This window comes from Empidonax traillii, unplaced genomic scaffold (genome assembly GCF_003031625.1).
Source record: "Empidonax traillii isolate 1590-97213 ecotype Southwest subspecies unplaced genomic scaffold, ASM303162v1 scaffold224:size737649, whole genome shotgun sequence".
Lineage (NCBI taxonomy): Eukaryota > Metazoa > Chordata > Aves > Passeriformes > Tyrannidae > Empidonax > Empidonax traillii.
Window position 1 is genome coordinate 507,115 of NW_020955417.1, and position 26,032 is coordinate 533,146.

Consider the following 26,032-nt stretch of genomic DNA (forward strand, 5'->3'; position numbering starts at 1 on the left):
CCGCGTCAGGCGCGCGCCCGCCCCTGCCCCCGCGGCCACGTGACGCCGTGACGTGCGCACCGCCCCCTCCCTCCCTCCCGCCGCGCGGGCCGGGCCGAGGGGACGCCCCTCCCCCGCAGCGCGGCCGCGCCGCCGCCGACCGAGAGCGGAGCGGGAACGGGCCGCCGGGGCTCGACGGCCGGCGACGAGCGAGACGACGGGTGACGGCGAGGGACGGGCCGGGCACGGGCGCGGCGGGGAGGAGGAGGGGGGATGACGGTCCTGCCGCTGTTGCCGCCGCGTCACTGCCCCCTCCGCCCGCCGTTGCCGCCATGGCGACGGGGGGAGCGGCCGCCACGTGACCGGGGCGGGGGGCCGGGAGGGGCGCGCGCGCCACGTGACCTGCGGGCCCGCGCGGTGACGGCGCCGCTCCCGCGTCACGTGGCGCGGGCCCCGCCCCCGGCGCCCCGCGGCCCGTTCCGGTCACGTGCCCGCCCCGCCCGCCCCATGGCCCCGGCGGCGGCCGCGGCCCGACCCCCGTAGCGCCGCTGCCGCCCGGAGCACCCGGCACCGCCCGGAGCAGCGCCGGCACCGCCCGCACGGTAAGAGCCGCCGCCGCGGGGACAGCGGGAACGCGGCGCCAGGGGACGACGGCGGGGCCCGATCCGCCTCCCGGCCGCGCCGCCCCGGCTCCGCCGAGTCCATCCCCGAGGGCGGCGGGGCCGCGCCGAGGTGGCCTTTGGCCTCCTGCGCTCCCTCCGTGCCCGGCGAGGCCGTGGCTGCCGTGAGGGGAGGGATGAGCGGGGCGGTGGCGCGGCCGGTGTGCGCCCCCCAGGGCCGGGGGCGGCGGGGAGGTGACAGCGCCGCGCCGGCGGCATCGCGGACACCGGGCTGTGCTCCGGGACTTGGCCCCGGGGCTGGCGGTGCACAAAGAGGTCCCCTGGCGGTACCTTTCCCGCCGGCTCCCGGGTCACCGGGGCCGGGCAGCCCCCGGCGGGGCCATGCGGGTGCCGGAGGCTCGGGCTGACATCCCACCCGGAGCGTGGGGTGCGAGTCGGGTAAGGCCGGGCTGGCCCTTAGAGGGCCGCGGATCCCCCTGGTGTGACCGGGACAAGCGGCACAGCTGACATCCTCCGTCCAGCTGGGCTGTGTCCCGCTGACAGGACCCTGCTGCCCCTCGAGTGCTGCTGAGCTGATCCCGGCCCCTCGCGGAGGCCCCTGGGCCGTCCCCGGGCCCGGCTGCATCCATCCATCCATCCGCGCCTGTCTGTTGGCACAGATATTCCATGATTCTGCGGTTCCCTGTGGAGAGCAGAAGGCCAGGAGCAAGGTCTGCATCAGATCTGCCAGAGCTCACCTGTCAGCCCGTGCCCACCCTGACCAAGTCAGGGTTATTAAAATGTGTAAACGTTTCCTTTATCTCTGCTCAGAACTCGGCAAAACCACATGGGAGGAGACTGCAGTGAAATGCTGGTAATGGAGAGCGGTCAGAACAGGTGTTGTAACGAACAGAGATGAGAGGTACCTTGTTGTAAAAGCGGTTGGGAAGAGTCACTGTGATAGAGGAAGGATAGCTATGGGAGTTTGACATTATTTGCAGGAGCTGAGGTTGTTCCTACAGATCTAAGAGGGGAAGGCTTGTAGGTAGGTAGGCAAACAGAACCTTGTTTTTTGGTCTGTGCCAACACTAAGCTTCCTGATACACCTTGCCAATTGTAATCTGCAGCTGCAACTAAACGTCCTCAAGACCGGCTTGATGGTGAGCCACACCTCGTGGGTTAGGGCTGCTGATTGATCCAAGTGCTTTCAGAACTATTGACCATCAGTTCAAAAGGTCTGATGCTGGAGAATTTAAAATAAATCGTCTGATCTCTCTCCCTATTCTGGAAGATACTTGAACCACAGAAAGGTCTGTCTCTAATGCTGCAGCAGATTAAAATTATCACTTAAAGCTGTTAAATAACAGCATTTCTCTGCATGCATGTTGCAGTCCTTGCCCCTCTGAGCAGCAGTGTCATCATCCGCAGTACTGATTCCTGGAAACTTCAGTTGTTAAATGCAGGGGTTATGAGATTTGGGCAGGCACAAGTGGAGCACTGATGGCTCTCACCCTGCTGCACAGTAAGCCTTATATGTCCAAAAAAAAAAAAGGAAAATGAGTTGTGCACTGTGTGTGCTTAGCAAGGACTTAGCCTTCCCTGTAGGAGACCATCCTCACGCAAGATTTCTATTTTAGAATTTAGTACTTCTTGTAATAAGAAGCCATTTTGTTTTCATTAGTGACAGACGGTAACCTTCCTAAATCCTGCTTATTAATAGGGGTTTTTTTATTCTTTCTGATGTACTGTTAAAAAGACAGCTCGGGGTTTTCTCCATTTTGGGTAATACTTGCTGTGCTCGGGAGTTGTATCATCCCACTTCCACCGTAAATTATTGCAGGAAGAAGGAAGCACAGCAATGACAGAAAGAACAGCAGTGAGCCAGTGTGCTCACCCTCCCAGAAGGTGGAATGAGCCACTTGTGGGATAATTGTGTGCTCACAGATTGCACACTGCAGGGTACTGTGCTACAATGGCTGTAAAGGAGAAGTTGGTAGCTGCTGATCCTTTGCTTCTGCAGTTGAAAGACTGGTTGTAGGTGGGTGAAATGGCATGGTAGGAAAGCAAAGCAACTGCCATGAGAATGAGCCTGACTGTGGAAATGCTTTCCTTTTCCTTGCTGCTTAGTGCGGGTTTAATTCCTTTTACATTCTGTGGCTTTGGCTCCACTGCACTGGATAATAATGACCTTAAAGGACTGTAAAGTAACAAAGGGAGAAAAATGTCAAAATCCCTAATCTTGCATATGTTGAGGTGTCCGTTCTCTTAGAGTCTGTGGCCAGCTGCCCTTTTCCAGTAAGGATAAGGTGGAGATGAGAGACTGCAGACCTGCAACAGGAAACTACATAAAAGGGTTGTGTGAATAGCACTGAAAGGGAATAATGCTGCTGGGGAGACTGTAATGGATAATGCCATGGAACACTCCTGAAATCATGCCATGCAGTTTTCTTTGAGAAAGAAGTATTAGCAGGGCTGCTCTGAATGTGGCTCAGCGCGTTCTAGTGACTGCTGCAGTGGTGCTGATGTGAAACCCCACATTCAGCTCAGCATCACTGAACCCTTTGGCAAAGCTTTGGATGGCTGGAATGGTGAAGGAGCAAAGCTGAAGTGCAGAGCCCTTTTGCCGTGAACTCCTTCCATTCAGTATTTTACTTAAATCATTTGGACGTCAGCTTGTAAGACTCCTCCTGAAGAGAATGCTGCTGTCCAGATTGTCAGAGTAAAATATCCTGTCTTGCTGCTGGCAATTTTTTCTTAAAGAAAATTAGAAGCATGTAAACTTAAATGCTTAGAATTACCATTTTGTGATACCTACTGGTAGTGTGATAGCTGATGCAGGTTGCAATCTCAAGTTTGGTGTGGGCCCCAGCAAATAGTACAGGTATTCTAAAACATATGAAACATGCATATCAGCATTGGAAAATACTGCTTTGCGTATCAGTAGTGAAGTCTATGATACACAAGATACAGCAATTGGACATACTAAACATTTTCAGCAAACTTACCAAAGATGCACGTTTCTGACAGGTGTACAGCAGTATGTAGACAGAGTGCAGTAATACGTGCAGTGTCCTCAATCTCCTGAGAACTGGTGAACCTGGAGAGAGCAGTGATAGTGACTGCTGGGGAGAACAATGCAGCAAGTATCAAAAGGCTTGTTGGTGTAAGACTGGTGAAAAATTATCACAGTGCTGTAGTATGTATAACATTAGTCCCTCACACTCTGGGGGAGAGGGGTAGGAAACTAGCCAGCTGCAATCAAATGTACAAAACATTGTTCAAGCCTTGGGCAAAACCCACCACAGTAAGAACAGCAGTGTCTCCAGCCTGGCCTGCCTTGTCTTTAGCACAGCGACCTGAAAATCCACGATTTTTCACATACCTTGTATCTTTCCCAATTCTGAAATGACTTAGCATCTGCCATTCCCATTGAGGAAGGGAATTGCTGCCAATACCAGAAGAGATTTGGAATTTATGAATTTGTTTAGCTTCAGTATTCTTCTGAACTTGAAAAACCAGTAAAGGAATATTAAACCAGGAAAACTGAGTTATCAGTTTAAATGTAAGATTTGCGGGCCTTTTGTTGGAGCAAAAGCAGTATCAGCATATAATTGCATACATTATTTAGTTAGCTGGGAGTACTTTGTTTAAATAAATTTGCTGATTGTACTGACAGAGGGAAGCGTGTTTATCTGAAATGTTTCCAAAATTTGGGTGCATGAACAAGTAAATGTGAACTGTAATACTTCAATATACATAGGAGTAGTGAAAGACTTGGAGCAAAAATAATTATAAATAATCAGCTCAACTCTATGCTTTTAATAGCTCATTGCAGCCACAATGGCAACATCATCTGAAGAAGTGTTACTGATTGTAAAGAAGGTACGTCAGAAGAAGCAGGATGGAGCTCTGTACCTCATGGCCGAACGGATAGCATGGGCACCTGAAGGCAAAGACCGCTTCACAGTCAGCCATATGTATGCAGACATAAAATGTAAGTCAATACTTCTCCTGTTCCAGCTTCAGTAAGCAGGATTTCAACCAATATTTAAAGATAACCCAAAGCTCGTGTGCCATATGACACTAGATACAGTGAGGGAGGTTGCAGGGTAGCTTTGACCAGGCTGCTCTGTGTAGCAGCAGAGATCAAGGACTGCGGTGAAGTATCACCAGTCTAAGGATGCTACTGCAGAACTTCTGTAGTCTTCAGATGTTTGACTTATACTCCATTTAATATTAACTTCTGATAGACTTCTGCAATAAATTGAACAGAAAAATAATCTGTGCCATATGCTTGTGGAGGGAAGGGTGGGAGGAGGGTTGAGGAAGCGTATAGGATTTTCAGAGTCTTAACACAGAAACTATCTGGCATGTCATCTGTTAAACTCAGCATGTAAAGCTGTTTCGATTTTCATATAAAATGAACTCTCAGTTTTATTTTCATCCAACAGACCATAGCTTCAGAAGTGTCAGCTTCTGTAGTTTGGCCTAGCTGGTAACATTCCGAATAAGCATTTGCTGTTGCAATAGCAGAGTACTTGCAAGTCAAAACTAAACAGTAAATGTCTATAGCATGCTGCCTTTTTGGCTCCAATTAGTGCTCATATTTCATGTGCTGTAATGCCAAAGAAGGAATAAAAAGTAAGTTGTGTGCGTCACTTGGTAATGGTTTAGTGATTATTGCTGTTTAAAGTCACATAAAAGTACTGCAGCATGATCAAAAGTGCGTGATGAATCAGAACTAAGATGCTATTTTCTTAAATATGACTGTAAGAAGGAGTCTAAAAACCCAGTTCACCTATAATAATCAACTTTGCAAAGGTTTTATTTAGCTATTAACTTATACTTAAGCAGCTTATATTTTAAATACTTACATGTATAGGCACTGAAGTATTTTTAACTTAGATGAAAGATGCTCTTTTTGTCATCTAAAATTAAAAAAAAAATGTGGAATATATTTGTAAATTTGTAATAGAGAAGATGATTTAGTGTTGACATCTGGTTCCTGTCTCCCACTTGCACTGGAGAAAGGGGTAATATTAAAAGTTAGGTTAGTGCCATTTGCAGAGCTACACTGAAGTCAGTATAGCATAACAGTCCATAAGCGTTGCTGTCCCAGCCTCTGCTCCCTCTGGTTATGAGGATGGAAGCAGGAATTAGGTTTTTCCTATGAGTCATGAGGGTGTAGTAGTACCTTGGAGGCACTGGTGATCAGCTTGGGCTAACTAGTGGCTAACTGCACTTACCACTGGAAGCTGGGATCCAGGCGTGCTGCTGCTCACCCTGTCTCTGCTTTCCTACCACTGTCCTCCTGTGGGAGCTGGTCCAGCTGGAAAAACAAAAGGGGGTACTTTTCAGTGGATCAGTTCCTTGGTTCAGCTTGCTGCACAAACGCTAACAGCCATACAAGAAAGGCAGCAGGAAGAAGCAGAGAGGGGGAATGAGGTTGTCACCTTTCAGCAGCAGCCTGGATTGGTTCCAGTCGAGGTATCCGGATGGTGACAGTTGCATTTGCGGCAGTTTTCTAAGGGAGGCTGTGGGGAATGCAAACATGAAGCAGGGCTCCTGGGCAGGAACTGAAGGATACTGAGCAACAAGCTGCTGGTGTCTGTGTCTTATGTTTTAAAGTGAACAAGGTGCAGGGTTCAGACTAATTCAGGGGGAAGACTGAGTGTTCCACTTTCATGGCTGGAATTTACACGCAGGATAATGATATTTAATTGGATGATGAGGATAACTGCTTATGAGCAAATACTCTAGGGAAGACAGTTTCTTGTATAAGCTTACTATCTGTCTCTCTGCAATCTAGGCCAGAAAATCAGTCCAGAAGGTAAAGCTAAAATTCAGCTTCAGCTGGTATTGCATGCAGGGGACACGACCAACTTCCACTTCTCCAATGAAAGCACAGCAGTGAAGGAGCGAGATGCAGTAAAGGATCTTCTTCAGCAACTGTTGCCTAAGTTCAAAAGGAAAGCTAATAAAGAACTTGAGGAGAAGAACAGGTAAAGGGAAAAGAACCTAAAGTTTATTGGGTTTTTTTACTTCTAATTGTTAGGTTAACTATCATGTATTTCTGTTAACAGTTGTTATTTCAACGTCATGAGTGATACAAGCATTTGATTCCCTAGTAAAAATCTCCCTGCTTTAAATTTAGAGGCAGTTCCTTGGACTTGCATAATTGTCACATGTTGAGACTGTACTTGTGTTCTTAGTGACACGTTCTTGAGGTGTAAATGCAGCCAGTCTGCTTTTTTCTTTCTTTCACATGGCTATGAGAGCACCCAACTTGCAGTCTCTTTTAGTCTTAAATATACATGTATCAGTTAAAAAATCTGCTTGAAAAATTTTCCTTTTCCCAGAAGTTTTCTGGAGTTTTTTGATTTTTTTTTCCCTCCCTTATAGCCTCTTCCCCCTCAAATCTTTTCTGATGTTTTACAGACTACTAAATTGTTAGGTATTTTCTTGTCTCTCACTTGGGATGCAGAAGTTTTGTTATTTGGCATACAGGATGTTTATTCTAAAAAATATTTTGAGAAGATGTTGAGAATCTAAGTGCTTTTCCCAAAAGGGCTAAGATAACATTTCCGTTCCTTTAAACTGTTTGTGTTAAACCAGTCCCTGTGGCCATAGAGTTCCCTTCTCTGCAACTCCCCACATGAGTTTCACCTCATTCTAACATCTGCTGTGAATCCTGTATCTACAAGCTTCCATTTCCAAAGACTATTGTAGCTTTGAACTTAGGTAAGTTAAAGCTAGATTTTTCAAAACATGGGAGCGTTGCCTCATGGGGCAGATTGGATCTTTAAAGGGAGGTTTCCTTGCAGAGGGGCCAGAGCCCTGGTGCTGGAGCAGTGACACATCCAGGTTTAACTGGTTCCAATACTGCAGAAAGCATGAGGGTCTGCAGCAGAGCAGCCTGCTTTGGCACTATTCCCATACTCGTTTCTTTCTGCTACGTGCCTCATTTCTAACAGTATTGGTATTGAGAACATGGGCAGTCTGAGCTCCGAGTCCTTGCATCCTTAAATGGAGTTTTAGGGCATCACGCCATGAGGCATCAGGAGCTTTTCTAGTTACTGAAACACCAGAATCTCTGCACATACTCAGCCATAGTGTGTTCTCTCGAGGATTAGAAACCCAAGTCTATTGATGGGACTTCATTAGCTTTATTTGCAACAGATGAGGCAAAAAAGTTTCACCCTGGAAGGATACTGCATCTAGAGTCTCTGCGGCACTTCCTTCATTTGTTGATACGTGGGAGTTGGGTATGGACCAAAATTCCAAGCTATAATGAAATAACTAGAATAACAGACTGCTTTGTACTGCACTAATTTGTAAGAATTGTCACTAATCCATATTTGTACCAACAAGAAAAAAACTGGAGAAACCGTGGTGGTTAAAACCTAATAGGGATGTCCTGCCACAAAGCTTTCACTTCCACCTCATGCTGCTTCCACCTCGGAGCAGCTGCAGACTTTCATTTTGTCCAGATACCACTTTATCCATATTCTTCCTTAGACCATGTACTACATATTCATAACATTCGTGATTTTTTGTTGTTGTTTGCAATTGATCAAGACCCTGAGGTGCATCCTAAAGATTGGTGAGGTTATTGGCTGATTCCCTGAAAATTGCCAAGAAGGTTTCAGATAAGGTACACAGATCTATCAAAACCTGTTTAAATGTGATTTTACTGAAGATTCAGGTGCATATACAGTCTTTGCATTTTGAGTAGTAAGGGTGCTACTTGATATTTGGATAATAACTTTTGTAAACATTGCTCCCTGGTGGAAGTAGTGACACTGAATGTGTCTGTAGCATTTGTGCTTTGTGTGATAGTTCAGTGATGAAGATCCTGCTGTCACCTCAGAAACATAAATGAACAAACAACTCGGGTTAAGGTGTGTTTCAAGGTATCTTATCCCGTGCATATTTTGTAATCTGTACTCTTGCATTAGAACAGAGATATGTACTGAATTTTAAGATCTTAAACCAAGAATTGGACAGTGCTGAAATCTCCTTTTTTTTTTTCCGTCCATCATACTACTGTTATGGAAGATCAATAAAATTCATTGTGCTTTTACAGTTCAGGAGACTCAGTCCTGGATGTGCAAAGACACAAGAGCATCAGGATATTTTAGGACAAGACATTAATCCCACGTTAACTTTTTCTTAGGCATTACTGTTTTCTAAAATACAGGGCTATTCCTTCAACATTTTTTTAGTCCTTAATTCTTTTGAGACAAATGCTCCTATTGAGGTTGGTTGTTTACACAATCTTGTTAAGAAATGCACAGCGTTTTGGAAGAGAAGTTGGTTTCTGTTCCTTTTGTGGACTCATGTTAGTTATGGAAATAGTAGTGGTTTATTCTGCAGCGTTTCAATTCTATTCAATACATTCTTTTACCAGAATGCTGCAAGAAGATCCTGTTTTGTTTCAGCTCTATAAAGACCTTGTTGTGAGCCAAGTAATCAGTGCTGAAGAATTCTGGGCCAACCGTTTAAGCCTGAATGCAGGGGATAATTCTGCAGCACCTAGTAAGCAGGATGTGGGCATCTCTGCAGCATTCCTGGTACGTTGAACCTCTAACTTAAAGGATTTTAGAGCAAACAAATTTGGGAAAGTGAGGGTTCTGCTCATGTACTTTATTCCCATACACCTCAGTGTTGTTCTTTCCTGGTGCTTCAGCTTGCATGATAGGCTATTGCAAATGTAAAGGGGGAAAAAATAAAAAAGAAGTATAAGTTTTATGCAAATCTGCAACCTCAGCATTTTGTCAGTTTAAGATGCCCGGTTTGAACTTTAAATTGCTGGTAGGCAGATGTTGTTTGTGCTGCTGCTCTGCCTTCCATGAATCGGGAGTAACGGTGAATACAGAGTCACTAGATTACGGTGTATTAGCTCAGTAAATTAGAAAGTGTGTCTGTAGCAGCACTGACGTGCATAAATGAACCTTTCCGCACAAGGATTTTGTTCCCTCCCTAAGTTTTTAAACTAGTACATGCTTTCAAGCTACTTGAAGAACAACTTGAATATCTGAAAGCTCATTTTCTCTCCTCTTTCCCTAACCATCAGTTATTTTACCCATTTGTAGAAGCCATGCTTCTGTAATCCTAGTGCACTTTTAAAAGCAATCTAGGTACAACTTCAGATTCCTCACACAGAGACATGTTTCCACTTCTGCAACACAATTCATTGATATGAATCTTTAGCTGGAATCCCACTTCCACCTTTGTAATGCACACAGTGGGTTTAGGAGGGAAAGAGGAGGTAGGAGTTGTTTTATAATTCAGCTGCTGTACAAACATTTATGTTTCTCCCCCTGGAAATACCTGAATCAGTTACCAAATGAATTTGATTGCTCTGATTTCCTGTCTCCCATTATTTTTACACCTTAACATTCATTTAAAAAAAAAAAATCACAACCAAAAAGAAAACCACCAAACCTTCAAAACTGAACCTTTCTTAAAATAACTGGTTATTTTTATGTTTTCTGCATTTGTGAAGAAGAAAATTTCAGATATTTGTGTGTCCTAGTTCAAGTTAAGGTAATTATCTGTCTTTGCTCAGAACGAGTGTTTCCCTAGGAGGAAGAGAGACTTCAGGCTTTAAGTGCACAGGAAAAGGAGGAAAAGGTGGCAGCATGTACAGTCATGTACTTTTCCTGTTACTGATAACTGGATGGAGCACTTGCTTGCTCCAGAACTTCCTAAAGAGATCATTGAGATCTAAGTTGAAAGTTCTGACTAAGGCTATCCCTCCATTTTTTAATTCAGTGTTATTTATCAACTACACTAAAATGCTTGTAATGTATAAGGAAAGAAGGTGTAAGAGCCATATATCCTTTTTTGTCACGTCATTATTGTTGCTGACTATTCACTAACTGAATTGTTGAGTGAAAAATAAAAGATGAGGCTTATACAGTAAAGATACCTTTTTTTACTTTGGAACAAAGATATGTTAAATTAAGCACACCTTCTTTTGACCAGTGGAGTGCTCTTTGCTTTCTAAAGCCTGCAGTCTACTTGTTGAATTGTCCCTTAAGTGGCAAGTATAATAAAATAATTAATGCATGCTCTTTCATTTCTCATTCTAAAATACCTATTATGATCAAATAAGTTATGGATTATTGGAGGAAGAAGATTATTTTATCTGCAGCAGAGCTTGTTTGCAGGATGCCAGTTTTTTTGCTTTTCCAGTTACAGAAGGCATCCTGACATGACTGGTTTCTTTTCCCTGTGTGCTTTTTCTTAGGCTGATGTACGGCCTCAGACAGATGGCTGCAATGGTCTGAGGTACAACTTGACTTCAGATATTATTGAGTCCATATTTCGAACATACCCTGCAGGTAAGAACAATACCAAACAACATGCATTTAAAAATTGGGTTTTTACTGTCCTGCTATGGAAAGACTAAATGTTAGTCTGCACCTGGAAGTATAAGAGACCATATTTTCAGTCTTCTGGATGATTTTTCCTGCCTCGTTAGAGGGATGGGAAGAAGCATATTCATATGTTTCTGAAAATGACCTGAACTCTGGCAAATCAGACTTCTTGTGTGTGGGCAATTCAGGCCACTGTTATGTGCATTTCTTTTCAAAGCATCAGCAAGCATTGCAGGGCAAAAGGAGTACCTGTTGCTCATGCCTAACTACTGCAGTCCCTTCCATATAATGGGCATGAATAGAGGCAGCATTAGCCAGAGAGCAAGCAAACCAGTAAAGAAATGTTAGCCTAAAATGGTATATAAAGATTCGTAGAACAGTTTGTAATTGTTCTTGGTTTTGTTCGCAGTAAAAATGAAATATGCAGAAAATGTTCCACACAACATGACCGAGAGGGAATTCTGGACCCGATTTTTTCAGTCTCATTATTTTCATCGGGACAGGCTCAATACAGGCTCAAAAGATCTCTTTGCAGAATGTGCCAAACTGGATGAGAAAGGTGAGCTGTTTGTTTCTGCAGTAGCTGCCACACTCATGGAGCACAGCACTGGAGAGCTGTATCTAGTAAACCTACCGAAGCTGAGGTCAACAGTTTCCTTGTGTTCATAGGCATCTTGTTTGGTGAACTAGAAAGTGAAAGCCATTGTAGGTTTGCTACAGCTTTGCTATTCTGAGCATGTTTCATAGTTTAAGTGCATTTCTTGAAACAAATTACCCTTTGGAAAGTGGCAGCAGTAGAAATAAGCTTTATTACAACTTATGCAAGAGTAAAGTCAGTGGTAAATTCCATAATTTGCCATCCTAGTAAGTTGATTATGCTGTAGCATCAGTTACTATGGCCTAATTTTGTGTACATAGGCTGTGTTTTGTGGTATGTGCACAATTTACAACAGGTACAGTTTTTGTTAGAGATGGGGGTTTAGTAAACAAGATCTATAATTGTCCAGATTTTCCAGAGGAGTTACCTTCCCTGCTCTCTGTCAGTCTTTTTAATGTGAAATTCTAAAATAATATGTGACTTAAATTCTTATTGAACTTTTGAGATAGGTTTGTGATGATACAGAAGTGTGGAGAGTAGGGATCACTTAACACTGTTCCTTTGCATGTATTATGGCTAATGAAAGCATTCCATTAGGAATGCAAAACCCTTCACCTATCACCAGATATCAATTGTCATTCTACCTAGGCAGGGCAGAGAAACAGTGCCAAAATTAGAAGAAACACAATTGAGGCTTCCTATTTCCCACTAATAAAACTGCATCTCAATTTATTTTTTTAATCAAACAGTCTTCAGTGATATGTAGAAGTTGGTGAAAACTGGGCTAATTACTAGGAGGATCTTTTACAGTAACTTCCCACAACTATTCCTTACTTTAAAGGAACTTTGAAAAGGGGTTACAGTTTTAGTCTCAGTATTACAGAAATAATTACAATTATTTCTATTTGTTTAGATACCTTTTTTCCTTTGTTTCACACAGGGTTAAAAGCAATGGTGTCTCAAGGAGTGAAAAACCCCCTGATAGATTTAACAGCTTTGGAAGATAAATCCTTAGATGAAGTAAGTATAAGTAGTTGGGGGGAAAAAAACACCAAACAAAGCTCAGAAGAAAACCATGCCCCTTCCTTAGTTTCATTTAAGGAGTAAGTGGGCCCTTCTTTTAAAATAACTACTAATGCTAATTCTACACCAAGTCACTTGTTAGGCAGTTGCAATGGTTGGGTACTCAAAATCCCTGCTGTTGTATGCGTGTAAAGAAATGTTCACTGTACCCATGGACCTGTGTGCCTCACATCTGGCTTGGTATGCAGGGTATAAATGGAGAATTACTCTTCTACTTGGCTTTTTTGTCTAAAGTGTACTCTTTGGTTTTTTTCTACCCTTTAGAAGCTGTGACAATGTACAGAAAAGTAGAACAAAACAGGGAAAAGTCTTTGATTTGTTCTCACTTTGAACATTGCTATTAGATTCAGCCTAATGTTAAGGACACTTTATACAGTTTTCTTAGTTTAGCTTTAAATACTTTTTTTTTTTTGTTAAAAAATGACTTAAGTTGAACCTGCCTCCAAGTACAAGTTAAAACAATTGATATCAATGGTGTACCATGATGTGAAATAACTTTAAGATCTGCTTTTCTGCAACTAATTTAACCAAAACTTTAAGTTGTAATTAATAATGTCGCTGCAGTAGTTTTTTTGTTGTTGTTGTTTTGTTGGTTTTTTTTTTTTTCTTTTTTTGTGTGTGAGAGTTGTCCAAAGCTAACAGTCTGAAAGCATGAGTTTAGGATAGGTGTGTTTGCTCTGCAAACTGCCCTGGTTTGCTTTTGAGGCAGGTGAACTGCAATCATGAAACTGCACATGGGGTAGAGAGTTGCCTTCAGCCACCTGGTAACTGGGGAGCTCTGCCAACAGGAAGGCTTGAGATTTCCTGGATTCCTAGTGATATCACATCCTCCTGACAGGTGTCATTTAGCCTGGGGGCTGCTGATGTCCCACTAGAGGTTGAAAAGAGGTCAGTAAAACAATTGCTAGCTCTTCCTTGCCTGTGTTCTGTACAGGTGATCCTTAATTTTTTTTTTAAGCTAATTCTGTTTTTACTTATAACAGATCACAATCTTATAAAATGATCTGGTTATATTTTTTATTTTTTGTCTCTGACACCTCTAAATTGCCAAGCGCTAAGAGAACAAAACAGTCACTGGAGATTTTTCCAAGTACATAAAGTGAGGGTGGGGCAGAGGTAGGAAAATGATGCTTCAGGTGCTGATGCAGTCAGTATCACTGAGTGGAGTGCAGAGGAGGTGGCCTGCAGACTTCCTGACTCAAGGGAAAACAGAATTGTCCTTCTCTGGGGGCGGGAGGTAATTAACATTGTTCTCTTTGTAGGGCTATGGTGTTGCTTCTGTGGCCTCTACATCAAATGCCTCAAAGTCTGCTAGAGAAAGTAGCAATGCTGCCATCATAAAACGCTTTAATCATCATAGTGCCATGGTCCTTGCAGCTGGCCTCAGGAAACAGTAAGTTTCAGGGTTGTGTGAAAGCTTTTTTGTAACAAGGCTTTAGAAATTTCCAGAACAAAATGGCATCTTTCATTACGCATCCAACGTTCTCTTTTAATATTTATGAATGAATTAATTTGGTCTAGAGATGAAAATACCTTTAGTTTCCATTTCACTTCACAGAACTTTTTCAGAGCCATTTGATGTGACAAATGCTATTGTTAGCCAAATTATCATATAAAGCAGATTAGAAAGGAAAGAACGTTTCCCCCTTAGATCTCTAGCCCTGGTGAAGGCTACAGAATTAGTTTTCTGTTCGCTGTGTGCAGGTGAGGGCTGGTGCAGGGAGTTCTTACTGCCTGCCAGCAGCAGGTCTGCTGGGGCTTGCTGTGGGGGGATGCAGGGATGTAAATGAGGAAGCAAAAGAACAGTGTGGCACAGGTGGATCAGAGGAAAGATTCCTCTGGTGCAGTACCCTGCCCCTGACCAAAAATATGTGTCAGATGGTTACATATATTTACAGTGAACTTCACAAAGGAAACTTCTTAACAGAGGCACGAGATCAGTTTGATGTTGTCTGCTCTGCAACTGGTTTATGGGCAACCAGCAAGGCATTACTATGCTACCCAAACCCTACAGACCTTAACTGTGAGAGATCTTAGTTAATATTTCCTTCTGGTAGCTGGGTTCCCTGGTGTTGTTTTTCTGTCTTGCACAAACCAAACACTGGACAATCTCTTCTGGACAATGTGTGTTTCTGTTACTCAGTTCAGAAAGGGACAAACGGATAGCTTTCCTCCTGGAACAGTGATATCTCAGGACTCCCAGAGCTCTGCTAATACCTGGTTGCATAAGAGCATATACAAAGCGTTTCTAATTTAGCCATGATTTTGCTGTGTCCCACATGCACTGCTGGCATGCTACTATTTCTGAAGAGAGGGAGAAGGACCTTCCCCTGCTGTTGAATTTCCCTTGTGACAAACAGGGTTAATTTGAGGAACTGGTTCCTTCTATCTACAACAACTGCTAGAAATGAAGATATAAGGGGGAAAAGTTGACGTACAGTATGTGAATGTGTATATAAAGTTTTTGAAACAGATGTATTTACTTTGTCTCTAGCTTGTATCTTAAGTTTCCTGTGAGGTGAATTCTTCTTAATGCTGTTTCTCTATTTTAAGAGAAGCACAAAATGACCATTACAGTGAGACCAGCAGTACGGATGGAAACTCCAGGGATTCAGATTTCTTTCAACCACCACTGAAAAAGGTAGAAAGTCAGCTGATGCAATTCTGATTGAATGGAACTGGAAGCTCTGTCTCTCAGAAGATTGCTGAAAGTTCCTTACTTGTTTTATGAGACCTCTGAAGCGAAACCTCTTTAGCCTTGTTTAGGAGTCTATAGAGTAAAAACCTGACAGCCTGTAAGAAGGCTTGTACCTCTGTTAGTAAACACAAATAAATTCCACCTTGAAGTATTGCTCTGTTTATCTCTTCAGTAGTGCTCAGTGAAAGTAAAAAATTCCAACATGCTTCTGATTGGACCCAGAAATCTGCTTATTTCCATTTGCTGCAGTTCTTATTTTTGGCCTGCTCCCTTTCCCCCCCAACTGCCCCAAATGCCTTAAAACTTTTAGAGAACATCCATCAGAAAGGGATATTGGTGTTCAAGCACCAATATTAACCTGTCAAGCATGTTGTTTGTAGAGGGGATGATTAAACTGGAACATGGCAGGCTTCATCCTAAAGTCAGAAGCTGAAGTGAGATCGAACTAAAAGTGTAGTCGATGCCTGGTTTACTGAAATACAGGGCAACAGCCTGGCTTAGGCTGACTATAGCAGCTCACAAAGTGGAAGAGAGTACTGTAATTCCTCCAAAATGGAACTGAACACTCTTCCTGGAGCTGACAGCCTAAACAGAAAATGCCAGAAGGACTCCAAACTTTGCTATATTGTGAAAAAACGTAGGATACAGTATGTTGTTAAATGTTGGGATAGTCAACAGCTTTGACTTTATCCCAAAGCTGCAGTTTTTACTGAGCACAAAAATTATATACCAGGACTAGAATAAAAGTGATGAAAAGGGGGGTGAAAGAGTAGCAGGAGACTTCAGAGGATGTTTTCTCATTGTACAAAGTCTGATATTGCTGTGCTATTACCTCTTACCATTAATGCTCCACCCTGCTGTCACTGGGTAGCTTGGGTAATTACTGTGATTTTAGTCTGACACTCTTGTACAACAGCTATTAAATCATTACTATTTCTGCTAATGTGGAGTTAGATGGACATAAATATCAGAAGTAATTATCTGTATAGCAGAACACTTTTTGGAAGGGGCAGGGACAGACAGGTTTTGGCCAAAATCTGCAGAAAAGCAGTAGTGCCAAGACATCCAAATGGCACAATCTAAACAATAGTGGGTTCCCTCTGGAGGGTAGACCTGAGTCATTCCACACTCTGGTTTTCTTTAAGGTTTTAGTAACCCTCCTGCTCAAACTCGGTGAACTGGAAGGAAGCACTAGATGTATGGAATTCTGTCTTCATTTATAATATGTATAATTATTTGGCTTGCTTTAGGTGAAACTGCAGGAGGCCATTGAATACGAAGATTTATCAAAGAATAATGACGTTAAAACTATTGCACTAAACTTAAAGAAGTCTGATAGGTGAGTTAAAATATGCACAGCTGTATCGCCTTGGTCAGTCTAGCAGGTCTCTCATCACAGCCTGCACAGAACCAGCTGATTTAGTCTCTACCACACTTAAGTGTGTTTAGGCTAAGTTTAGAAACCTAATATGAGCTCTTGCATAAACCAGTTTCCAAATAATTCCCTTTAAAATTTGTATTTTCATTTCACAGAGTGGTTGGGGTTGGAAGGGACCCCCTGAGATCACGTAGTCCAAACCCCCTGCCCAATTTCATCTTGCTTTTCAGAGTGTTGAGTCTCTGTAAGCCTCCCTGAATGGCTTTGACATGTAATTTCGGTGAAAATCTAACAGACCTCCGTTCACAGTTCAGCACTTCGCTACAGCTTTCAATGGAAAAATGTATGTGTTACATGGGAAAACGTGTAAGATTCCTGGGAAATTCCACTCCCGGGCAAAAAAGTACAATCAGGATAGTTTGGACTGCTCACTGGTCTAGGATTTGTCTAGTAGTAATCCTCTTATTTCCTAAACAAGAGTCTGAGAACCAAGATGTAACTTCAGAAAAGGTGCAATAATACGGGAAAGAGAACAGTTCCAAACGTGCACCTAATGTCATTTAGCTCAGTTTCAGTTGTAAGCGATGTGAATTGCTCCAGTCTAAGGATATTCCCAGAATTAGGTGGCACAGGTAGAATTTCATTAGCAAAATGATGATCACGGGTCCAACAATGGAAGCTCCTATTTTGCTGCCATACCATCCCTCACCCAAACTCTTTCCACGTGGCAACGTACTCTACTTTGTCAATACATAAGGTTTAGATAGTAGTGTCAACAGTTATAAAGCATCTAAAATTAGAAACATTAGAAGAACTGTCCACTGAGTTAGGCCTCTTGCTTTACCAACACTCTTATTAATGCACTTTTTCTCTTTCCTTTTCTCACCACACAGGTATTATCATGGTCCAACTCCAATTCAATCACAGCAATATGCAACCAGTCAGGATATAATTAATTCTTTTAATAGTATTAGACAAGAAATGGAAGCATATGTACCTAAACTAACTCAGGTATGGAAGAATACTAAAAAAAAAATTGTGTATTGATGTTGGCATCTTGCTTTCTGTATAGGTTTGTGTCTCACATCTACTGGAATTTTAATTTTTCAGGGTAAACTTGAATTATCTCCAGTAGTTCTATGTTACCTGATTTAGTTTACAGCTTTAGGCAATACCTTTTGAGCTATCATGTTTAAGATCTACACAATAGGAAACTGAGTCATTGCTAATGCTCAGTTATATTCTATTGTTCCTGCTTTCTTTTGAGGAAATGGCTAAGGTATGAGGTAGTAAAGCAGGAGAGTCATGCACAGGCCAGTGTATTGATCCCACCCCCAGAAGTTTAGGATGTGGTGGTCTCAGAAGGTTTGTAACTGAACTGGTCTCTTGCTCCTAAATGCACTTGGTAGGCTCCTGATCTGACCATGGGCTGCACAGAAGCTCTGTCCTGGCACCAGGAGGGCAGCACAGCCCCATGGCAAATCACCCCAGCCAGTGTCTGAAATTCCTCCATTAGTAAAGCAGCCACAACAGTGACTGTGTCACCCTTCTGTACAGTAATTCTCTGTCTCACCTCAAAGTAGCTGCACAGCCAGTTCCAGTCCTAAGTAAAGAAAAGGTGGGGTTTTTTTCCCATAATTAATTGGAGAGCTTTCACTGCAAATGAGCTGTAGCACTTAAAGACACTGTGACTAATTCTGAAGAAGAGCTGACTCTTCACCTGAACTTCATTGTACCTGTTCAACCAATCTTTGCCATTGGGGTTCAAATTGAACTTAATTTAAAAAGATTTTTTTAGAGAACATGAAATATTGCTTCCCTCTCCCTCCAGGTTCTTTCAAGTGGTGATGCTGCCAGCACTATTGCAGTCCTGTCACCTGGAGGAGCACTTATGCAGGGTGGAACACAGCAAGCCATAAACCGTAAGGATTTAGGATGTCTAATACTGTGATCGTATCTTATTGCATTGCACAGCAGTAGCTGGTTTGCTGTTTCATCTCTCCCTTGGAGTATGTTACAGTGCTAAAGGAAATTATAGAAATGTGTAGCTGGAGTAGTACTGGGTTACAGCAAGAAAAGAAAAGCAACAACCCAGCCACACCATGAGGGTGGTACTGATTACACCAGTGCTGGGGCAAGTGAGCAAGAGGAGAATTTTACAGAGCAAGCAATGAAGGATGCATTTGATAGATACTAAGTCCTCTTACAGATACTGGGTTTTACTTGCTAAGCATGTCTTTTCTGATTTCCCCCCGCCCTGGATTGTAGAAAATGCAGGCATACCCTGAAAGCTCTAAAGAAGCAAGATCTAGATCATTGTCTGAAACTAAGTTTTCTGCAAGCTGCTTTTAAGATCCACAGCTTGCTGTGAAAAAAAGGCAACTTGCAGACTGCAAGGGCAAATCAGATAACCCCTCCTTCTCACACCTCCACACAACCACCCCTTTCCCTGTTGTCCCATTCCTGCCAGTTTGAGTTCCTGTCTCTGTAGTCTGACAGCAGATGAATCCTGTTCTTAGGATTTATAATAGATTTCCAGTTTATCTTGTGTTACCTGGTCTGAAAAACAACAGACACTAAATCAGACAGCTGAAAAAGCAAGTATGAGTTCTTTATGGTACTGAAAGAAAAGGAATCAGCAAGCAATGGTGAAGCTTTCTGCCCATCACATTTGACATTCTGAGTGGGTACACTTCACTTGGAGTCTCACCACCACTTTTTTTTTTAACAGCCTCACTCCAGAGTTTACTATGTACAGTTCAGTGTGCTCCTCCTCATCCTCAGTGACTGTGTGTGCTTTTTGTTTGGTTTTTTTATGGTTGTGGTTCCTTCCTTGTTCTTGAACCCAGTCGCCCTTTCTTCTTTAAGAGTACCTGGGATACAGTCCCTTTTTCCTGTCTGGATTTTTCATGTTCCACCTGCTGTGACCATATCCTCATTGCCAACGAAAGACAGAGGGAAAGATTTGCTGTATGCACCACACAGCACTTAGCACGGTGCTGTGAGCACAAGGTGCTGGTCCCAGAAGCAGTGCTGCCACACTGTTAGAACAATACAAATATACTACTTCTAATCCTGGATTAAGTTGGGTGTCCATTCTTTGCCTGGCATGGATCTCCCTATATAGCACACAAGCTTCCAAGTATAGAGCCATAAATAGCAGCTGAACCTGATCTAATAACTGCCAATAGTCCTGATCTAAGAGCTGCTGAGGGATGAGGCACCTCAGTATTCTCTCCCAGTCACTGTTTCTTGGTGATTCTAGTGGGAATATACATTGCTGACCTCTTTCATTAGCCTTAATTCTCACTTTTCGTAAGATAGTTTGAGTGATGTGACAGAACCTTTTTTCTGTTGCAGAGATGGTGCCAAATGACATTCAGTCTGAACTAAAACATTTGTACGTGGCAGCGGGGGAACTGCTACGACACTTCTGGTCCTGCTTCCCTGTTAACACGCCATTCCTAGAAGAAAAGGTAAGGCAGAGTTCCCTAGCATGGCCCTGGTTAGGATGTGGCCAGATCACAGTTTAGAAGGACTCTCATTATTGAAATACAGAATTAATGCACGTGCCTTAAATCAGTACAGCACTTACTCATCCCTAAAACTGAAGGTCACAAAACAACATGAAACATTAAGTTTTTCAGCAATTCTGCTGGTGCTGTTTAGTTAAAATCACCCTTGTTCCTGCCTCTCTGTTGCAGCTGCAGGGTTCTCATTCCAGTTTAAAACACAGAACCTAAAGCTCCTCTTCCCCAACTCCAAGAAATAACCTTTGTAGTGACAGTTACAAGCAAGTTTTCCTTATTCTTCTGTCCATTGCAAAAATCACTGTCATACCTTCAGAACACACACTGCTTTTCAGAACTAAGGTGCAGACAAGAAGAGATGTCTGTCTACAGACAAGTATATGTGTATTCTTTCTTTTAACCTCACATGGAAAACAAAGATAAAAATTTGCATTCAGGTATGTTTGTATGTCTGCTGCAAAACATGGCATGGAAATCCACAGTACAGTCTTTGCTTGAAGCAAAAAAAGATGTTTTTATGAATAGCTTTATCTATATCTAGTGTTTACTGATGGAGTAGTAATGATGAGAGTAGCACACTGCACTTGCCTCAAAAATAGATACGCACTCAAGAAGTGTTAGAGACTGATATTTGAATAACTGTCCATTGTTAAACTACACATACCTGAATTAGCCCCCCAAATTAGTTACAAAGTGTTCTGTTGGAGAACAATTTGTTAAAGGAAATCAAATTTACGTGTTGTTACAATACTTCCATATTATAATACTGGTTTCTGTCTTTCTCAGGTTGTGAAAATGAGGAGCAACTTGGAAAGATTTCAGGTTACGAAGCTCTGCCCATTCCAAGAAAAGATTCGGAGACAGTATTTAAGCACAAATGTAAGGGGAAAGTGCTGTTTAATTATGTGGGTGCATACTAATAATTTCAATCTTAATAGTTAAGGATGGTAGCTTTGTTACTTTTTATTCTAGGGCATTCTAAGTTTTTTGTTAACTATGAAATGGGCAGAGGGAAATTAGGTACACAGTTAAGCATGTTGTCTCTCCCCATCCAACTTGCTGAGTGATGCCAGCAACTGTCAAGAACTGTAAGGTGAAATTACTCAAGTGAGACAACAGAAAGGGGAAAGTCATGTTTCATTTTTCACTTTCACCATGAAGTAGAACTTCAGCAACTTCAGACTGTCTCCCACCATGTCAGACATGAAGTGTTTGCAGACTGAGTACTGGAACAGACAGCACAATCAGGTGTCACTTCCCTGTGACCTTATCAGCTTAGCAGCTGTCTGCCCTGCTCTCTCTGTGGATACTTTGCAGTAGAGCCTTTCTCTGGCGCACCTCTGAATTTAGTAAGGTTACTCGTAGTGAGTAAAAGGAAGAATCCAACTGATTAGCAAAGGAAGGGGGAGGGGATCTGTTTTTCGACTAGCTGGGACAATTTCTCTCCCTCTTAAATGTTTCAGTTGGTAGGCCATATAGAGGAGATGCTGCAGACGGCCTACAACAAGTTCCACACGTGGCAGTCACGGCGCATGCTGAAGAAGACGTGAAGGCGCACGCTGTACAGGTCTGAGAGCAAAGCCTGCAATAGGGTAGGAGTACAGCCTAGGTATGTGCAGATCAACTTAGAGTTCTTGCAGGAAAGACCTGCAAGCTGTGGACTTCTGGAAACGATGCTAACTGAACTTGCACATTTTTGAAAAAGAACTGAAAAAAACCTTGAAAACTAGGGAGAAAAACAAGGAAGAACCAAAACAGAAGAGCTGAGGCGCAAAAATATTTAAAAGACACTGTTTACTGCAGTTACTCAGGAACTGCTTTTGATTTGCATAAAGAGCTGCTTTCAGAAATAAAAAATTTAAAGAGGGTGTATTAATAAAATTTGTTTTTCTGTCTAATTTTTTTTAAAGAAGTGTATGGCACAGGGTAGATCTCAAAAGTTTTTCTTCACTGGATTCTGACATTTTATTGAATTGTTTGTACTTTCTGCAACAGTTTAACAATGATATCTTAAAACATAGCTGAGACTGTTTTTGCTTCAAGCATCTGGGAGAGTATAGTTGTCAGAAGACAAGCTCCTGCCATATGTTTCCCCACCAATTGGAAGCAAGAGGCATTGCACTGAAAGCTGTTCATGGTCTGGGGTCCCTAAAGGTAAACGGGGCAAACTTTTGCCTGAAGTCTTGGATTTTTATGCAGAATTTTTTCAGCCATCAGTTTTGCATGTTTTCCTTTGAGTGCAAGTGTGTGCTACTGCAATCCTTTTTTTTTTTTTTTAATGGTGGCATTTGTTCTGGGGAGAGAATGCATTTTTTAAAATGACGTTAAATAAAGTTTCTTACAAAAGAAGTCATTTATTTTCAATTCTTAGGCATTTTTTTATTTCTTCTCCTAAATCTGTTTTCCTTCATTCTTCCCTTTTGACTATTATACTGTTCTTGGCGAATTGATAATCATTGCGAAGAGAAAAATGTGTTCTCACAACGTCCATAGATGTTGGGACTCTGTGCCATACTTTGTTCCAAATAGAATCAGTTCACAGTTTCAGACCAACTTGTCATGTATTAAATGTGACTTAAATGCAAAGTAACCCCCTTTTCTGGAATATATGCAGTTTAATGCAATCCTTGTATTTTTTTTGTCACCTTGACTGTACTAAAGCCCAGGATGGGCTACTAAACTTTTTTACTTCAGACTAAACGTGACTGTTAAAAATGCATCTGCTACAAAGACAAATCAGAGCGACAATATGTACTCTAAGCAAGCACAGCAGTGTTCAGTACAGCAGAAGAAATTCCCATTAGCCTGCATGGTGGCCTAATGACTATGTTTTGGTATGATGCTAAAATATGATAGTATGATGTTGGGTGGATAATTCTTGCAAATTCCTACAGAAGATGTATTGGTGTGGCCAAGTTGGTGCTTGTTCTGTGCTGCTGCTCCATTTATGCAAGAGGGGTTTTTTCTTTCACTGGTGTGTGGAAGTCAGCAGCTTCTTTTTACCCTTTTTTGCTTTCAGATTTTTGTATTATGCTATCATATTTTGGTAAAAGCTGAGTTTCAGTTAAATGCCACTGTCTGCACCAAAGTTCTGTTTGGAAATGTGTGCATATTGTTCAGCCTAGTTCCCTGTCTGCCTTTGCAGATCGATGCATGATCCCCGCTCTGTGATGTTGATGTGGTTCTGCTACAAGAAATGACTGGGCTCAACACGAGGTGCCCTTTGTTCTTGACAGGGTGAAAATGTCACTAGGAACAAACAGATGTACGTACAGCATTTGGGGGATGAGGTGCACATCTTGTCAAGAGTTACCTTTTGTGATAATTAAACTGTTTCTCTAAAATTTAGTCTTAGGGTGCGGCTTTATTAAGCCAATTCCTCTTTTAGGTGCAGGCAGCTCCAGAAAGAAAGGGTAGTTTGTTCTCCCCCGAATCCAAAGCATTTGATCTAGGAATTCTGTGGCCAAATTTCAACTGTTTTGTGAAAGCTCACACACCTTTCATCATATCAGAGGGCTAGGGTCAAGAAAACATGTCTGATTTAAATTCTAACTGTGCCTGAAGCTATGAACAACGCATTTAAGTATTAGGCTGCACTGAGACTTCACTAAAAAAAGTATGGGAGAGTTTTGAACATGGAACTAATTCACCTTCAGTTGGAGACAGTATTTAGTGTTCCTGGAAAGGCTGGGCAAAACGGTTAGAACGGTGAAAAAGTTTCAGTGCATCACAAGAACATTTTACAGTCCAGAGAACTGTCATTTATAACCATTTCGGGGATGGTGTTGCAATAGCTTTAAGTTACTACAGTGATACCAGGCTATCAAAATGTACCTTAATTAACAGAATTAGGGGGGAAGAGGACTATGATACAACGGTTTTGCCTAGAGACTGTACAGGCAAGGCTGTTATGCACTTCATACTGCTTTTTCAGGTATTGTGGCAATAAGGCACAGGCCCCTCCTCAAGTAAAGGGAGGTAAACTAAATATTCTTTCTACGTTATGTTCCCCTTTTCTGTAGCATGGTCCAAAACACAGATTCATTCCTTGAGTTTTGAAACTGAATCATCATGCATTATATTACTATTGGAATCTTTATACTGACTTGTATTTTTAATGAGAATTCGTAAGACTTGTATCATTGGCATTGATCTAAGATTTGTAGAATAAACCCTACTGAATTCTAAAGTGAAGTCTTTTCTAATGCTTAGGCTGTGTTTTCTGGTGTTGAATTAAATCCCAAACAGGCTCCATTCAGGTCTAAATTGAGAGAACTCTATATAAAATAGCTCAGCTGACCCTTCATGCTGGTAGAAGTGGTCAGGAGCAAAAGGGTTACATTACAATTACTGTCAAATTGTTTAATTTTTAAGAGTTGAGAATTTTTGTCTGCCACACAAGGAATCTACACCACTACCAGTGCTACTGTTCCTCTGTTCCTGATTATACAAAATCCAGTTTAAGTCTCCAAGGATTAGTATTCTGCCTGTTCCGTATATTGACGTAGCAGCTGTTGGTTCAGGAGAGCTGCACAGGAGCTTTGTCAGCCATTTTAATCCAAGGTTCACCAGTAATGGAGAAAGGATAATTTAAAGCAGATAGTGTCCCTGCTTATTTGTAGCCTGTGAATTTCAGCAGATGAAGATCCTTAGGTGCACCACAAAAAATGCTGGGCTAGTTATGTCTCAAGAGCTTTGCCCCAGTCAGGGACAGGAGGCAACAGCCTCTCACTGCAGTCACTTCTGCAAGTAGTTTCTTACATGCCCACAGAGTAGCCCTCGAGAATAAGATCTGCAGCTTCCTAATGTGACAAACTGTGGCCACGGCCCTTCTGTGCTTTCCCAGATGGATGACTTTCCCCAGCACTTCTTTGTTTAAGATGCCTTTTTTATATCTACAACTATTTTCCCTTATTTATACTGTAACTACATCCTTACGACTTCTATCATGAGGTGTTATTAGCTAGAAACCTTTCTTTATCCTTGCCAAAACTCCTATCAAACAGCTGCTTTGTCCAGAAGGTCACTTGTGTGAGCAGGAGAGGTGACAAGAAGAAAGCTTAAGACACGGTTTTCCATTATCCATTCTTAAGGGAAGAGCCTACCCAAGCATCCCTGCAGCTTTGCAGCCGTTGCATTGCAAGACCATTTCAGAGTGTGAGCCATGACATCCTGAACTCGTTTCTGTGCTCTCCCTTGTCCTGCAGCAAGAGCTGGAGCTCAATCCAAATGGAGAACGGTAACCTCGGTTTGAATAGTGATCAGGCATCACCAGGATCTAACACTGATCCTGCATAAACCCTCTTAGCCAGGGACAGGTGTGCTCCTGCAGCAGAGCTCCAGAGCCTGAGGAACCGCTGAATTGCCTAATGCAATCTCCCATATCTTCTTCAGGACACTGCATTTTCCCTCAGCTCTCTGAACACATCTACCCAAAAGATGGCCAAACCCTCATCCCTAACACTGAGAGCAAGGGAATTAGCATCCCAGATGGAGAGTACCATATCAGGGCTCCTTTGGGCGGGAAGGAACCAGACCCTACGGTGTGAACGTGGCTGACCTGGCTGAAGGAGTGGTGTGGCCAAGGGCACTGTGCCTGCCAGAGATCACGGACCAGAGCTCAGCCCCTCCCTGTGACCAGCCCTAGGCACAGAGCACCCCATGGGCACCCCAGCACGCTCACCCAGGGAGCTCCCTACGCTTGCACCCTGCTTCCCTCCAGCCCACATAGTGCCAGTTCACCTTTTTCTGTTCTCCAGGCAGCTTTAGGATCACAGCCGGG

General features: G+C 42.7%; 1 protein-coding gene across 4 annotated transcripts; it reads left to right on the top strand.

Annotated features, from left to right (window-relative positions):
- The first annotated feature begins 485 nt into the window (after positions 1–485).
- Positions 486–24,444, top strand: GTF2H1 (general transcription factor IIH subunit 1). 4 transcript variants are annotated; one of them, XM_027887890.1, is made up of 16 exons: positions 506–581; positions 4,404–4,572; positions 6,388–6,580; positions 8,989–9,151; positions 10,834–10,927; positions 11,373–11,522; positions 12,502–12,581; positions 13,907–14,037; positions 15,198–15,285; positions 16,593–16,681; positions 17,614–17,731; positions 18,552–18,642; positions 20,081–20,196; positions 21,037–21,129; positions 21,714–21,817; positions 23,396–24,444. In XM_027887890.1, the coding sequence occupies exons 2-15, from the start codon at positions 4,419–4,421 to the stop codon at positions 21,798–21,800; spliced, it is 1,647 nt and encodes a 548-aa protein (XP_027743691.1). In that variant the 5' UTR covers positions 506–581; positions 4,404–4,418; the 3' UTR covers positions 21,801–21,817; positions 23,396–24,444. The 4 variants fall into 4 exon arrangements, with proteins under 4 accessions (XP_027743693.1, XP_027743691.1, XP_027743692.1 ...); XM_027887892.1 differs by having other exon boundaries at positions 486–581; positions 21,714–24,444; XM_027887889.1 differs by lacking the exon at positions 506–581 and adding an exon at positions 1,256–1,500 and having other exon boundaries at positions 21,714–24,444.
- The last annotated feature ends 1,588 nt before the right edge of the window (positions 24,445–26,032 follow it).